General features: G+C 25.2%; 1 protein-coding gene across 1 annotated transcript; it reads right to left on the bottom strand.

Annotated features, from left to right (window-relative positions):
- Positions 1 to 378: 378 nt before the first annotated feature.
- LOC148550253 (uncharacterized) lies at positions 379 to 2,853 on the bottom strand. The gene is made up of 2 exons (XM_088494393.1): positions 1,063 to 2,853; positions 379 to 823 (listed from the first exon to the last, which is right to left on the bottom strand). Exons 1-2 carry the CDS (start codon positions 2,763 to 2,765, stop codon positions 379 to 381), a joined length of 2,148 nt encoding a protein of 715 aa, XP_088350519.1. The 5' UTR covers positions 2,766 to 2,853.
- Between the last annotated feature and the right edge of the window lie 13,604 nt (positions 2,854 to 16,457).

Genomic DNA, 16,457 nt, shown 5'->3' with positions numbered 1-16,457 from the left:
TTTTGAAACCAAAGTAATTCTTCATGAGTCAGAACCTCCTCATATTCTTCCAAAAGCTAATTCTAAAGGTTCTCTAGAAAATAATTACGATTAACACTAGTAGCCAAACTGGAGGTAATACCTTGAAGCCTTTTCAGGAGAGTTCTTTTTCTCTTGAAAATATCCCCAAAAATATTTTTATTCCAATCTTTTAAAGAATTTTTAAAGCTGACAACACCATTGTTCCAAGAAGAAGAGACATCCCAGGAATTAGAAACCAAATTTAAAAAATTTGGATGAGCCAGCCAAGCCGCAACAAACCGAAAAGGCCTCCGATTCCTATTTTGAAAGGAAGCAGTGGGTGGTTGCAGACAAATAGGAGAGTGATCAGAATTAAAATTAGACAAATGCCTCAAGGAATGATAATTGCCACTCCAAATTGCTCAACCCTCTATCCAATCTATCAACAATGTTACCTCTTCTCCAAGTAAATGGCCAACCCACAAAACCCAGATCAATAAGCCCACAATCTGAGATACAACTCTGGAAATCAGGACAAGCACTATGAACAACATTAGTAGAGCCTCCCCTTCGTTCATAATCGTGGAGCGTAGCATTGAAATCACCTAGGAGACACCAATGAATGGTAATATTACCCGCCAGGGATCGCAAATTACTCCAAAGGATTCTTCTGTTAACGCGATGGGGGCTACCATACACCACAGATAGGAGCCAGGGGGTCGAGTCACCACCAACAACCTTGAGATGCACCATCTGGCTATTATGATCCAGGACATCAATCTTCCAAGTACCAGAGTCCCAGAGGCACCAGATCCCACCAGATCTGCCATTAGCTTCAACAATAAAAGAGCTATCGAACCTTATATTATTCCTAATCCGAACGCCACGCGACCCACTTATCTGAGGCTCTAACAAAATAATGAAATTAGCACTATATTCTTTTCTGAGGTTTCTAATAAGAGAGTGAAAAAATTTACTACCGGCACTCCGACAATTTCAACAGATAACATTCATTATAACAAGCAAAAAAGGATAGGGGAGTCACCAGCGACAACGTTACACCTGGGTATGAGACCCTGACTTGCATTCTGCTTACCAAGGGATAAATCCCTCTCTTTGATTTTTTTACCACCAGAATCAATCATACTCTCATCTGGGGGCCTATCGAGATCTTTCCCTGGACTCCGCACAGCCTTTATTTTCATATGAGAGTCAGAGGAGCTTGCATTCATCAATAGAGGATTATTCCTCACCACAAAACCTTTACGACCTGTAGCAACTTGCTTCATAGCAACAAAAGCCTCATTCTGCTCTCTTTGAAGTTTTCGCATATACTCCATCACTACCCCTTCCATATCATTAGTTTCACGAGACTTCTTCGTAGGAGACACGGTGACAATGCTCTTGGAAGCTTCAAGAGAGGAGGAAGGATTCTTGATGATCATTTTAGGATTAGGCTTTAACCCTTTTTCAGATCCTTGTGGCCCAACTTTATTAAAGGGGCCCATTTTACCACTTTGTGGATTTTTACCTGCACCAGCCCGTAAGACTTTTTTTTGAATGATTTGACTCTTATTATTCACTATCAAGGCCTTTGAGGCCTCGGGCCCACTTGAAGCTATAATGGCTTCCTCTTGCATGGAATTCTTAGCCGAAGAATTTATTCCTTCCTCATTCAAAGTAATAAAACGTGAGCCATTAGCATTGGTGGGCATATCATCCTCATATTCTCTTTCCTGATTATTTGGTAGATCTTGACCAATCATGCCTTCAATATTTCCTTGATTATTCATGCCCTTTTTTCGCCTAAAGTTACGTTTAACTAACATCCATGCCCCAAAATCAGGGAAAATTTGATTCCCTTGATTACCACTGCTAGAATCTTGATTCTTTCCATTTTGGTTCTCAGTCTCGACGGATGGTGGATCTTCGGAAACCATAGTGTTCCCTTCCGCGCCAGCTTCATGGCCCGCCGTCTTACCCACCGGCTCATCAGTGCACAAATCAGACCTGTGACCATACTTGCCGCAGGAGAAGCAAATTTGGTGCAGTCCTTCATATTCAATATAGAGTTCTGATCCAAGAACCGAGATCCTAGGGACAAGTTTTTTGGCAAGATCAATTTCGACACAAATCCTAGCAAAGCGTCCTCTAGAATGGATTGAGGTTGACCGGTCAATTTTAAGCATGTGACCAATAGTAGACCCAACTCTCCATAGAAATTTCTGGTTATAGAGCTCAATAGGGAGGTTTGGTATCCGAATCCATGCAGCAATTTTCCTCACTGCTTTTTCAGATTCCAAGAAAAAAGGTCGCCATCTTTGCACAATGAGATAGTGTCCGGCAATCATCCAAGGTCCTTCCATTAAAGCATGAGAGTAGTCTTCTGCATCTGCAAAGTGAACCAAAAAATAATCACGATCCATATCAATAACATTAATAGAGCCTTTCTTACCCCAGTCTCTCTTTAAACGTTGTTCCATAAATCCTAAGCCAACTCTTTTGCCCAAAAGCTTGACATAGAGTGCCGATCTCCATGGTTTACACCACTCGTCGAACTCTTCCTTCGAAATAGGAATGGTGGGACAAGGATTGAACGGTTCCTCTTCATGGGTGTCTTTATCCGCATCTTGGTACCATCTATTCTCTGGATCCGGTATGTCTTCATTAACCTCTTCCATGTCAACATGCTCATCCTCAATGATAGAGCCCGCCACGGTAAGGATCCTTATACGAGATTTTGGAAGCTCCCGACTTATTTTCATCACAAGGACCAGTAACTTCCATGTCCTCGCTTGGTTGATTAAGATCAACGTTGACACGCGTTTTCACCTTTTTGGTGCTACGCTGCACCAAGTCTTCTTCTTACTTAGAAACCCTAGCAGAGCCTTTCTTAGTCATTTTTGTCAATTGAGTTTAGCTAAGGCACCTGAATCACAATATTAGATGAGTCATTTATATCGAATGTATGATAAAATCACTGTTTGTCATGCTCTAACCACACCACATTAAGAGTATTATGGGAGGCGAGAATTTCATGCAAAAAGCGATCGTCATGTTTAAATTTATCGAAGAGAAATATTATGGCCAATTATTTTAATTAATATTAGTTCATATTTTAAATTAGCATCTTAATTTTTATACTATTAAAATTTAAGATTAAAAATTTAAGATTTAAAATTTAAATTAAAAATTTAATATTTATGGTTTAAAATTAGTTAAGTATGGCCAAAAATGATATACACCAATAATAAAAGGGATATATATAAGTACGATATACACCAACACAAATTAATAAGGGCGATAAATTGTGGTGCTATTAATAATAGAGCCATGCATTATGTGATTCTTCATCAATTTATTTGAAGGATCTTTTGCAATTATGTGCATTCCACCCAAATAATGGTAAAAATAAAATATAAAATAAAAATTGGCGATAATTTAAACAACTTTGCACAAAAGGAAGAAGATATCGAAACACGATTTACACGCAGGTATGTATTATACTATTGTATGATGAAGAATGTTAGGGGTTAGCAACTTTTATGATTTGTAGCCATCAAATAGTTATTAATAATGGTTTTAATGGTGTGAGATTTTATCCAATAGCTCATTTTTCTTTGTTGGTTATATACTGGTCAGAATTTAACAAAGTTGCTGACTCCTAAACTTTTCCTTGTATGATACCAACAAGCAAGAAACGTGGGGGTGGACCCAAAAAGGCAAAAAATGTAAAAGTAATTTATAAAAGAAAATAAGTGTAATAATCCGTGCTATGCACGTGATAAAACTGAAATTATAATTTTAAATTATTCTATTAAAATTAATTTGAATTGTAATAATTTAATTAATAAATAAATAATATGATGTGCTTTGTTCGTATTTTTTTAAATATAATATTAAATGTATTAACTCGAATGTGGCTATTAAGTGTATAAAAATTATGATTGAATTATGAATTCTCTAAATGAAGTTATTCCGTTTAAAATATTTAAATTATGATTTAAAAAATTTTTTTGATATAATATTACATTTTTTCTTCATTTTACTATTAATATGTTGATATTGCAAGTCTAAATTACAGTATTTTACTTAATCTTGACTGAAAAAGAAAATAGTTACATGTTTCTATCATTTAATTTATTTAATACACAATGTGCTAACACTAACGATATTTTTAAAAAAAATATATTGATAAAAATATATATAATATAATTACAAATATAACATAAATAAATAAAATATATAAATAAATGCGAAACCAATATGTTTACCAATGTCTTTGTTAAATTTTATAAATTAGAGAATAAATTATATATTTGGTTGCTTGGTGATCACATAGATGATCAAGTAATTGGATTGTAAATTGATCTCATAGTGTACATCTTATTTTTTTCTCATTTTTGAATGAAAGCGAGAATTAAGGGAGTAAGTAGTAATATATAAAGAAAAAAATTTTGCACCATTACAGATAATTATAACCAAAAGAAATATTCATATTAAAATTTTACATACTGCAAATCATGAAGATCAATCACAATGTACTGGTCACTTCTCTCTATTTTTGACCCTGATATGAGTTTCTTTTCTAGTCAATAATCTAATAATATCTAATTGAACAAAAAAATTGAATTAAAAGTACCAAATTAAAGACAAATGAGTGAATAATATAAGAAATTATAACTTCGAACGTGTATAAAATAAAAAGAATTTACTGATTTATTTTATATTAAACGATAAAACTAACAATAGTATATTAATAAAAGGATATACCTTTAAAAAAAGTCACAATACAATTTCAAATATTTTCATAAATAAACTGTTAAAATTTTTGTTATCGATAAAATGATGCTATTATACAATTTTTTGGCAAAACTTAAAATCAAAAGGAAAATAATTTTATGTGGGTTAATATAAATTAATTACGTATCGAATAAGTAGAATCGTTCATTTGTTTGTTTCAATATATCAGCATGAGCAAGTAAATTAAAATGATTATCCAGAATTTTACGATCATCGACCAAATGTACTATACCTGACTCCATCTTAAAGGATATTTTGCATATGTGTGCAGTCAGAAGACATATTCCGCTTGATTTCTCGATCTTAAAATTTGAGAAGACATAGACTTTCCTTTCTACCAATTTATTCTCAAATATTTTTGTCAAATAATTCTTGATTGAACAATAAATTTTATCGTATTGCAAAACAAATTAAATAGACAAGCTATTAGCATTTATAAAGCTATTAAAAAGAATTGTCTTTGACTAATTGATTGAACAATGAATTTTATCGTATTGCAAAATAAATTAAATATAAAAACTATTAGCATTTACAAAGCTATTAAAAAGAATTGTCTTTGACTTGTGAGATGGTGTACTTATAAAATTAACTTAAAATATGAACTAAAAATATTTATAAGAATTTAATTTTGATGTACTGACAGTGTAAAAGTAGTTTTATACGTGTATCCAATTACGTAATGACACATCAATAAAAATAAATACATTTCATATTGACCGCATGAATGGTCATCCAAAAGAACGGATGTGATTGTATGACTATGTTAAACGTTTTACACTGTCAGTGCATCAAAATTAAACTCTATTTATAAATTGAACTTAGCATTACTTGAAAAAATTTAGTAAATGAATCAATTAATCTTATCATCTATTAGAACTATTTCTATGTAAACCGTCTTACTCTTGTCAAACTTGAATGGAACTTTTTATAGCCTTATAATTCTTGTCTTTATTTTTCATACTTTCTCTTCGTATAATCTACTATAGGTGATACTATTAATAGGATCGTAGTCAATAGTCATTAGGTATGAAAAAAAAATTGAATAAAGACTATGTGAAAATTATAAATTTTTTAAATAATAAATATGAAAAAAAATTTACTGCTTATTATATATACTAATAATATGTCAATAATTTTAAAAATTTACTAATAATACTAATAGTTTAAAGATAATTTTACTACGGTTATAATAAATTTAGTTATTACTCTAAATAAATAAAATAAATAATATATTTGAAAACTAAAGAAAAAAAGATTAGCGGTAATTATGTTTAGAATGTTCTCATGTTTTTTTTTTCATTTTTTTTGCTTGCTATTCTTTCACTGGAATGTTAGATCAAAGAAACTCTAAATTTAAAATATAATAATAAATATGTCATGTAATGGAAAAATAACAAACTACACACACACATATATATATATATATATGGAGTCAATGCACAAAGCTATGTTATCGTAATAAAATATCACACTATGAATAATTATATTTGTCAAATAAATTTATTTATACTTTATATCTATTATATTATTTTATGTAAAATTAAAATATACTCTTCTAATTTAATATTATATATATATATTTGTTTCTTACATTGTCTAAAATTAAATTGGGATTATGTCTAAAGGCTTAACATGGTAAATAGAATATAATTAATATCTAATATTTTAATAATTAAAAACCTAAAATAAATTAATAGATAATAATAATTAATACCTAAAATATCATATATATATATATATATATATATATATATATATATATATCCAAAATTAAATTGAAATTATGTTCAACATCTTAATACCGTAATTGAGGTATAATTAATACCTAAAATTTTAATAAGTAAATACCTAAAATAAGTTAATTAAATAACAACAATTAATACCTAAATTATTGAAAAGAAATTTTTAATAAATGTGAGGAATAAAAATAAAAAAAATAATAAATAATATTAGTGTTTAAATGAAAGAGTTGATAAAGAATAATAATTATAAGTAAAAATAGTATTTTTATTTTGGAAAAAAAACACATGAGAAATTGTTTAATAATTCGTGCCATGTACATGATAATAAATTGTTTAATAATTCATACTATGCACGTGATAAGTTTGAAATTATAATTTTAAATTATTTAATTTAAATTGTAGTAATTACGTTTTTTTAATCTAATGTTATGTGTATCAACTCTAATATAATTATTAATCGTTTTTGTTAATCTACTTTTTTCTCTAAATTTATGATTTAAAATAACGATTATAAATATTAATAATTAAACAAATTATTATATTATAATTATTTACGTTTTATTCCCAAAATTAAAAACATACTATTTCTTTTTTATTTAATGGTTTTTTATTTATACTACCAGTATATATTAATCGATTAGTCAATGATTTTTTTATTTGTAGGATATATTTATTTATTTTGTTTAAATAATTTTAAATCTTTATTTAAATACACATATATTAAGTCACATATATTAATTATTTTTTTATTTTTTTATTATAAATAATTTTTCTAGCCTACAATAATTATACTGATTTTGTTATTCCATTAATACCATCATATGCGTAATAATATTCATAAATCATACTAATTTTCGTATTTATTTATATATATATATATATATATCAATTGTTTAGTTAATAATTTTTTTATTTTTAGAATATATTTATTGTTTTAAATAATTCTAAATACTTCTTTATATATATATATATATATATTGTATGTAAATATATTTAAATTGTATATATTAATTAATTAATTTTTATTATAATTAATTTTTTTTGAGTCTACAATCATTCAATAATTTTTTTTATTATTAATGTCATCATATGTGTAATTTTTATAAATTATAATAATTTTTTTATTTATCCATACATATATATTAATTTTGTTAAATAATTCTAAATATATATATATATATATATATATATATTGTACATATAAAAATTTAAGTCACATATGCTAATTATTTTTTTGTTATGATTATTTTTTTATATATATATGATTATTTTTTATTCTACAATCGAGTAATAATTTTTTATTTTTTTAATTCATTAAATCCAATCAATTATAATAAATTAATTATATCAACTAATTAATTCAATCAATTATTTTTTAATTTATTTTTTGAATTCAATAAATCAAATAAAATTAATTATACTAATTATTTGTATTGACTAATTGATTTGATTAATTCTTAAAAATATTTTTATTTAATTTATTTTATTTATTTAAATATAACTAATTAGTTATTTAATTTTATTAGGATAAATATCAAATTCTATTTCTAATATAAAAATACAAAATTTTATTCCTTCTATTTTTATTTTACCACTATAAAAGACCATATATGCTAGAAAAAAATATCATTCATTTACCAATTACTCTTTCATTGGATAGTTTTTACAACAATTCTTTTTCTTCCTATGAGGCGTCGTCACAATAAGGCAACTATTATACAGTATACACTCTTCAACTCCCAGCTCATCATTCAGAGCAATATATGATATGTATACTTAACGTGACCATAAATAACCTAGTAAAACTTTCCACTAACAATTTTTTATATGTTGTTTTACCGTAAAGTAAAAGAACATATCAAAATCAGCTTAAAATGAATAACAAATTATTAGAGAATTCTAATGCACAAAGTCCTCTAATAAATAATTTAAAACTACTAATATTTATTTAATACATCATATGCTAATATTAAGATTATTTTTTAAAAAGATATATTCGTAAAAATAGATATAATATGATTACAAATATAACATAAACAAATATGTTAAATAAAAAGTTAAACCAATATATACTTACCAATGCCTTTATTAAATTTTACAAATTGGAGAATATGTATTCGGTTGTTTGGTGATCACATAGATAATTGAATAATTGAGTTGTAAATTGATCTCACAGTGTGCATCTTATTTTTTTTTATTTCTAAATAAAAGCAAGAATTAAGTGAAATAAGTAATAATATATAATGAAAAAGATAAAATATTTTGCATATGTATAGATAATTGTTACAAAACAAAATCTTACCGTGAAATATTAAAATTTCACATACTCCAAATAATGAAGATCAACCACAATGTAATGGTCACTTCTTCCTATTTTTAATCATGATATAAGCTCTTCTTTTTCGGTCAAGAGTCCAATAACATCTAATTGAAAAAAAATAAATTAAAAGTATTAAATTAAGGACAAATAAATAAATAACATAATAAATTACTTATAAATTAAAATTTTTTTTACCAATTTATTTTATATTAAACAATAAAACTAACAATATATTAATAAAATGATATACCTTTAAAAAAGATGCAATACAATTTTAAACATTTGCATAATTTAAAAGTACTAATATTTATTTAATACACCATATGCTAATACTAAGAGTATTTTCTAAAAAGATATATTCATAAAAATAGATATAATATGATTACAAATATAACATAAACAAATATGTTAAATAAAAGGTAAACCAATATGCTTATCAATGCCTTTGTTAAATTTTGCAAATTGGAGAATAAGTATGTATTCGATTGTTTGGTGATCACGTAGATAATTGAATAATTGGATTGTAAATTAATCTCACAGTATGCACCTTATTTTTTTATTTCTAAATAAAAGTAAGAATTAAGAGAAATAAGTAGTAATATATAATAAAAAAGATAAAATATTTTGCATATGTATAGATAATTATTACAAAATAAAATCTTATGTGAAATATTAAAATTTCACATACTCTAAATCATGAAGATCAACCACAATGTAATGGTCACTTCTTCCTATTTTTGATCATGATATAAGTTCTTTTTTATCAGTTAAGAGTCCAATAACATCTAATTGAAAAAAAATTAAAAGCATCAAATAAATGAATAACATAATAAATTACTTATAAATTAAATAAATTTTACCAATTTATTTTATATTAAATGATAAAACTAACAATATATTAATAAAAGGATATACTTTTAAAAAAGTTGCAATACAATTTTAAACATTTGCATAAATAAATTATTAAAATTTATGTTATCGATAAAATAATGCTATTATATGATTTCTTTGCAAAAATTATTAAAATATAAAAAAATAGTTTTGTGTAGATTAATACAAATTAACTACGTGCCAAATAAGTTGGATTGTTCATTTGTTTGTTTCAATATATCAGCATGAGCAAGAAAATTGAAATGATAGTCAGACATTTTACGATCATCGACTGTATTTATTATACGTGACTTTTTCTTAAAAATTATTCTACATACGTGTGCAGTCGGAATATAAATTTCGCTTGATTCCTCAATCACAAAATCTGAGAAGACATAGACATTCCCCTCAATCAGTTCATTCTCAAACATCTTTGCCAAATAATTCTTGATTGAAGAATGAATTTTATCACACTGTAAAACAAATTAAATATAAAAACTACTAGCACTTATAAAGCTATTAAATGGAACTGTCTTTGATTGCAATGGTTTACTTATCAAATAAATTTAAAATACGAAAAAAAATATTTATAAATTAGACCTAACATCACTTGAAAGAATCATGAAAAATAATCGACTAACTTTAACATCTATTAGAACCATTTCTATGTAAGTCGTCTTGCTCTTGTCGAAATTGGATAAGACTTTCCATAATCTTATAATTCTTGCCTTTTTTTTTCAAACTTTTTCATCACATAATCTACCATAGGTAATACTATTGATAGAATCGTAGCTAGCAGCCATTAGGTATAAAAAATAAAAAATAGAAAAAGAATAATGTCTGAATTATGAATTTTGTAAATGATAAATAATTGTAAAAATTCATTATATATATATATAACATGGTAATAATTAGCCAATATTTTTAATAGAGATACTTGCTACAATTAGATGAAAATTATGCCATTATATTTTATTAACTTTTATGATTAATTCAATAGAAATACTTACTCACTATATATGTTATTTACATTAATTATATGCCAATATTTTTAGAAAAGAGATAAAAGAAGAAATATATAAATATATATAATATTATTGCTATATAGGAAGCAGATATAAATTGTTACGTTCTTTTTTATTATATTATACAATTTAAAATTATAGTATCGTGTTATTATTAACTGTAGATACTTGTTACAATTATATCAAATTTAATTATGACTTTAAATAAATAAAATATATAACAATCAATATTATTTTTTTTACATTCAATATTTACTGTAAATATAAAAAATAAAATATTAATAAATAAAATTAGGAGTAGAAAATAAAACATATTAATTAAAATTCAATTTGTTAAATAATTGATCTTGTGTCCATGCAATATAATTTCACAAAAATGTTATGAATCACAACCTTTTTATACCACAAAAGAAATACGACTATATGTAATTTTTAGTAGATAAAGATAATTATAAAAATTAATTATTAATATTGATATCAATCACAATTTATTATTGATACTTTAATCCTTTTTAAAATATATTTTATTTTTTTAAAATACAATGCATGTACCATATATACTTTTTTCTATTATTATTATTATTATTATTATTATTATTATTATTATTATTATTATTATTATTATTATTATTATTAAATTAAATGAGTCATCATTAATGTGTGTACCAACTATCTACTAATAAAATTATTGCACATGAATGAGAATTATAACTATATCAATTAATATAATTAGAATAATTAAAAATATTGATGATTGATAATTAGTTTAATAATATTGATACCTCACTTTCATTAGTTGATAATGTATTAAATATTGATTTTATATAATTATAATTAAGATATTTTCCTAAATTAGTATAATTATACATTATTCATTAAATGTTAATAGTAATATAATTATAATAAAGATACTTTTATAAAAATAAATTTAGGAGAGAATAATACTTTTATTTTGGAGGAAAAATAAATTCATGAGGAATTGACACTTCACTTTCGTTAGTTGGAAAAAAATCCAATTTTAGTATATTAAGTAGATAGATTTTTTTTACGTATTAATTTTATATTTAATACTAAAACATGACAATTTACTATGTTATTTTACTATTATTGTATGTAGTTTTACATTATAAAATATAAAAATTGAAGTGATTATTACATAGCTTAGATGGATTGGACTAAATATAAAAATATAAAACATAATATTATTATTAAATTTTAGTAATTTTAATTAGTCAATAATTTAAAATAAGATAAAAGTGACTATTCATAATTGAATAGTTTTGGTTGATTAGACTAAAAAAAATCGAAAAATGCTCTAAATAAAAAGCCAAATTAACTTCAATATTAAATTTATTAATACGATTTTAATTTTATATAATAGTTAGATAATAGATTAATAAAAGTAAATGGAAGGATGACTTTAATTAGTATTTGATAAAATATTCATTTAGAATAATTAAAAAAAATAAAAATATAATATTATTAAAAATAATATATTTTATGTTTAAAAAATTACATTTAAATAAAATATTTGTAAAATATAAAATTTAGAATACCATAGCTTCATGAAGATCAATCGTTAATCAATTAGGAACTAACATAAAATTATAATACAATTTATTTACGAAAAAATAATCAACAATTAATATTAGTAAATATAAAAATCATCCAAATACTTTGATTAAAAGTATGAGTGGTTAATTATTAATAATATTTTGTTCATAAAAAAATAAAAATATAATTATTCAGATTTAGATTTTAGAAGAATTAACGTTATAAGTAACAAATGATCTATTTTATCATGCATATTATAAATTAATAAATCAAACTAACTGATATAATGAATTATAATTAATTAATTGGTATAAATTATAATATATTATATGATATTAAAAAAATAAAATGAATAAGAAGAAAACAAAATGAAATAGAAGAGATAGAAGACTACAATAAAATAAATTCAGTGTGAGAGTTTTTTTTTTTAATTTCATATCACATCCGTTTCAATAATAATAAATAAAAATACGTCAACTTAATATCTAAGAGAAAATGATGAAATAAAATCATAACACAGTTCTAAAGTAAAAGCTTAAATTAGACCATAATATTATTGTACAACACAAATTGAAAGTAATTTTACACTACAATATACCACACAAACAGATAAATGACTTAAGTTTAAATACGAATTTTTTTTAATTTATGCATACATGATAACACCATGGTTTATAAATGCCTCATGGATAACATATCATATATTGCTCTGAATGATGAGCACGGGAGTTGGAGAGTGTGTGGTGGTTTGTGTCCACGATAGTTGCCTTCTTGCGATGATGCTTCATAGGAAGAAAAAGAATTATTGTAAAAGCTATCCAATGAAAGAGTAATTGGTAAACAAATGATATTTTCTTCTAGCATATATGATCTTTTATAGTGGTAAAATAAAAATGGAAGGAATAAAATATTTCTATATTAGGAATAAAATTTGATATTTATCCTAATAAAATTAAATAACTAATTAATTATAACTTATGTATTTAAATAAATAAAATAAAAATATTTTTAAGAATTAATCAAATCAATTAGTTGATAAAAATAATTAGTATAATTGATTTTATTTAATTTATTGAATTCAAAAAAATAAATTAAGAAATAATTGATTGAATTAATTAGTTAAAATAATTGATTGAATTAATAATAATACATAGGTAATTGAAATAGTTTATATCCGAGTTTTTCAAGTTATTATTATTATTATTGTTGTTGTTGTTGTTGTTGTTGTTGGATAATGAATAAGAATTAGAATTATATCAATATTTTTAAAATTAATATAATTAAAATGACTAAAAATATTTAAAATCAATGTGCGTTATTAATACCATAAGATTTGATCATTTTATGATTAGAATAAAATATTCTTATCATGATTATCATGACCGGTATCATTATCATATCATTATCATATATTATTATTATTATTATTATTATTATTATTATTATTATTATTATTATTATTATTATCAATTGATATATAATTGATAAGGAGTTTAATAATGTATTAAATAGTGATTTGATATAATTATAACGAATATATGTTTCTAAATTAGTATAATTATATATTATTCATTAAATATTAATTATAATATAATTATAATAAAGATATTTTTTATAAAATAATTTAGAATAGAGAAAAATGCATTCATTTTAGAGGGAAAATGGAGTCATGAGGAATCGACACATCACCTTCATTAGTTGGGGGAAAACCTAATTTTAGTATATTAAGTAGATTTTATTTGATTTATCATATTTTATTTTGGGGCAAATATATATCCAATTTGTTCGATGTCTATTTAGTATTTTTACCAAATGATTAACTACAATTTTTGCTTTTAAGATAGGAGTTGAAAATTTTTTTCATTTTCAATCTTCTTTTACTTATAAATTCGTCCCTAAGGTTTAACTTGATTTTGAAATCGTCTTTCAAACCAAAATACTCTTCCCCTTCTTCTCCAAAATCCTCATTTTCTATTCTTCTTTTTCTTCTTCTTCAACATAGAAGCAGAAACAGAAACAAAAACAAAAGCAACCAAAAACAAATAAACAAGACAAGAAGTAGAAACAGAAGCAACTAGAAACAGATAAACAAGGCAAGAAGTAGAAGCAGAAGCAATACACATGGATAATAAAAGTAGATAAACAAGGCAACCAGAAGATAAACAAGGCAATACACATTGAGGACCAGAAGAAACAGAAGACAACAAAGCAGAGTCTTGCCTTCTCTAACAAAAGAAACAGAAGCGGCGAACAACCAGAAGCATCAACAACAACAATGGGTAATGAAATCAGAATCAGAAGCAGAAAAAATAAAAGCAGAACCATGGAAGCATAATGGAATTAGAATCAACAACAATAATAGAATCATAATCAGAAATAATGTAATTAACAAAAATCAATAAATCCACAAATAAAAAAATTCAACAACATAATTTTTTTGAAGCACGGTGGTGAGGACGTGAAGCACAGCGGCGGTGACGAAGAGCAGCAGCGACCGACAAGGAGCAGTGATGACCGGCGACTGAGCAAGGAGGAGGAGCAGAAACGGCGAGTGGTGCGCGACGTCCATCTTCACGGATCTGCTGGTATTGACGTCGAGCGAGGAAGAGGAGCAGCAGCAAGATCTGACGGCGAGATCCAGCGGCGAGGACCCGAACAACGAGGAGCGACGGCGAGCCGCGAAGAACAACGGCAGCGAATTCTCTTCCCCTTCTCTTCCCCACCTTCCCTTCCCTGTCTTCTTCCCTTAAACCCCAGCGTGATTTCCTTCCTCCTTTTTTTTTAACCTGTTTTCTTTTATATATATATATATATATTTTAGTTAGAAGTAATTTGGTAATAAAAATTAAAATTTTAATAAAAAAATAATTTTAAAATTAAATTAAAACTTAAAAACGATTTTATAAACAAAAAAATATTGAAAACGAACAAAATTTTCGAGTCCTACCTTAAGAACCAAAATCATTATTAACCCTTCACCAAATTAAAGACTGCGTAGCCCCTACCTTAAAATATGTTTTGAAACATATCAATAATATTTTTCTTTAAAGATTTTATGTATGCTTTTCACCCAAAATAAACATTTTTTGAGAAAATAATAATACCATTCTCGTTTATGATAATGTCACTTCACACATAATTTTGTTATATTGTATATTGACATAAATTTATAAAAAATATATTTAAAATAAAAATGATAATATCCCTTCTCTAATTTTTTTATAATGGATATATTAAGAATTAAATTAAAATAAATATCCGAATAAGACATTTAGACTTGTAGTTTTGAGATTTTTACTTTTAATTTTAGTGTTGTTAAATCAATCTACAATTTCAAATGATAGGAATATACACAAATATAATCACTACAGTTTCAAATGAATGTAATGGAATTAGATAAAGCAATAGCTCAGTATGTATCCAAAACAAAAAAGTGGTCATCAGTTTATTATCTTGGTTGGCAATAATGGCACTACTGCTCATAAATAGTTCTTTCCTTCACTTTGGTTTGGTTGCTTCTCTGTATATAGTTTAGATTTTTGCTACGAATAAATAAAAACCAACAAAAAGAAAAAGAAAAAAAAAAGAATAATATTGCTTTTAAAAAACACTTCAGATATATGAAAGGTACATATCAGAGACCAAAGTTGTAAAGAAGGTGAGAGCCTAAGAATTTTTCTTTTCTTTATTTATTTTTTTTAAAGCTCATTTTACTAGCTAGTCAAGCATAGGGACGAATGTTAGTTATGGCAATGGGTGGTCATAGCCTCCCAAAGTTATAAAAATTATTAGTTATATATATGGTAGAATATTTTCTTTTTATAATTATTTTGGTTAACATACTATATATTATAGGTATAATTAACTTATACATTCAATTTATCAAATGCACTAACTTCAGATTGTATGCTTTCACAGATTTTAATTGGGAAGAAGACTTAGGAGATAGAAAATCTGTTACTACTATTGTGTGTGTTTGGAGAGTAATTTAGTGTCTTGAAAAAGTAACAAACAAGATAAAGTGAGCAGGAACAGTACCAAAGCAGTTTTACCAGCTGTGATTAGTGTATGTTTAAGCTAATCTCAGTTGACATCTCTTATATATACAACCAACTCAATGTAATCAATATACAGTAAATTCAA

The sequence above is a fragment of the Arachis ipaensis genome, chromosome B7 (genome assembly GCF_059453495.1).
Source record: "Arachis ipaensis isolate K30076 ecotype BB chromosome B7, ASM5945349v1, whole genome shotgun sequence".
Classification (NCBI taxonomy): domain Eukaryota; kingdom Viridiplantae; phylum Streptophyta; class Magnoliopsida; order Fabales; family Fabaceae; genus Arachis; species Arachis ipaensis.
This window is presented reverse-complemented; position numbering and strand designations above follow the sequence as displayed.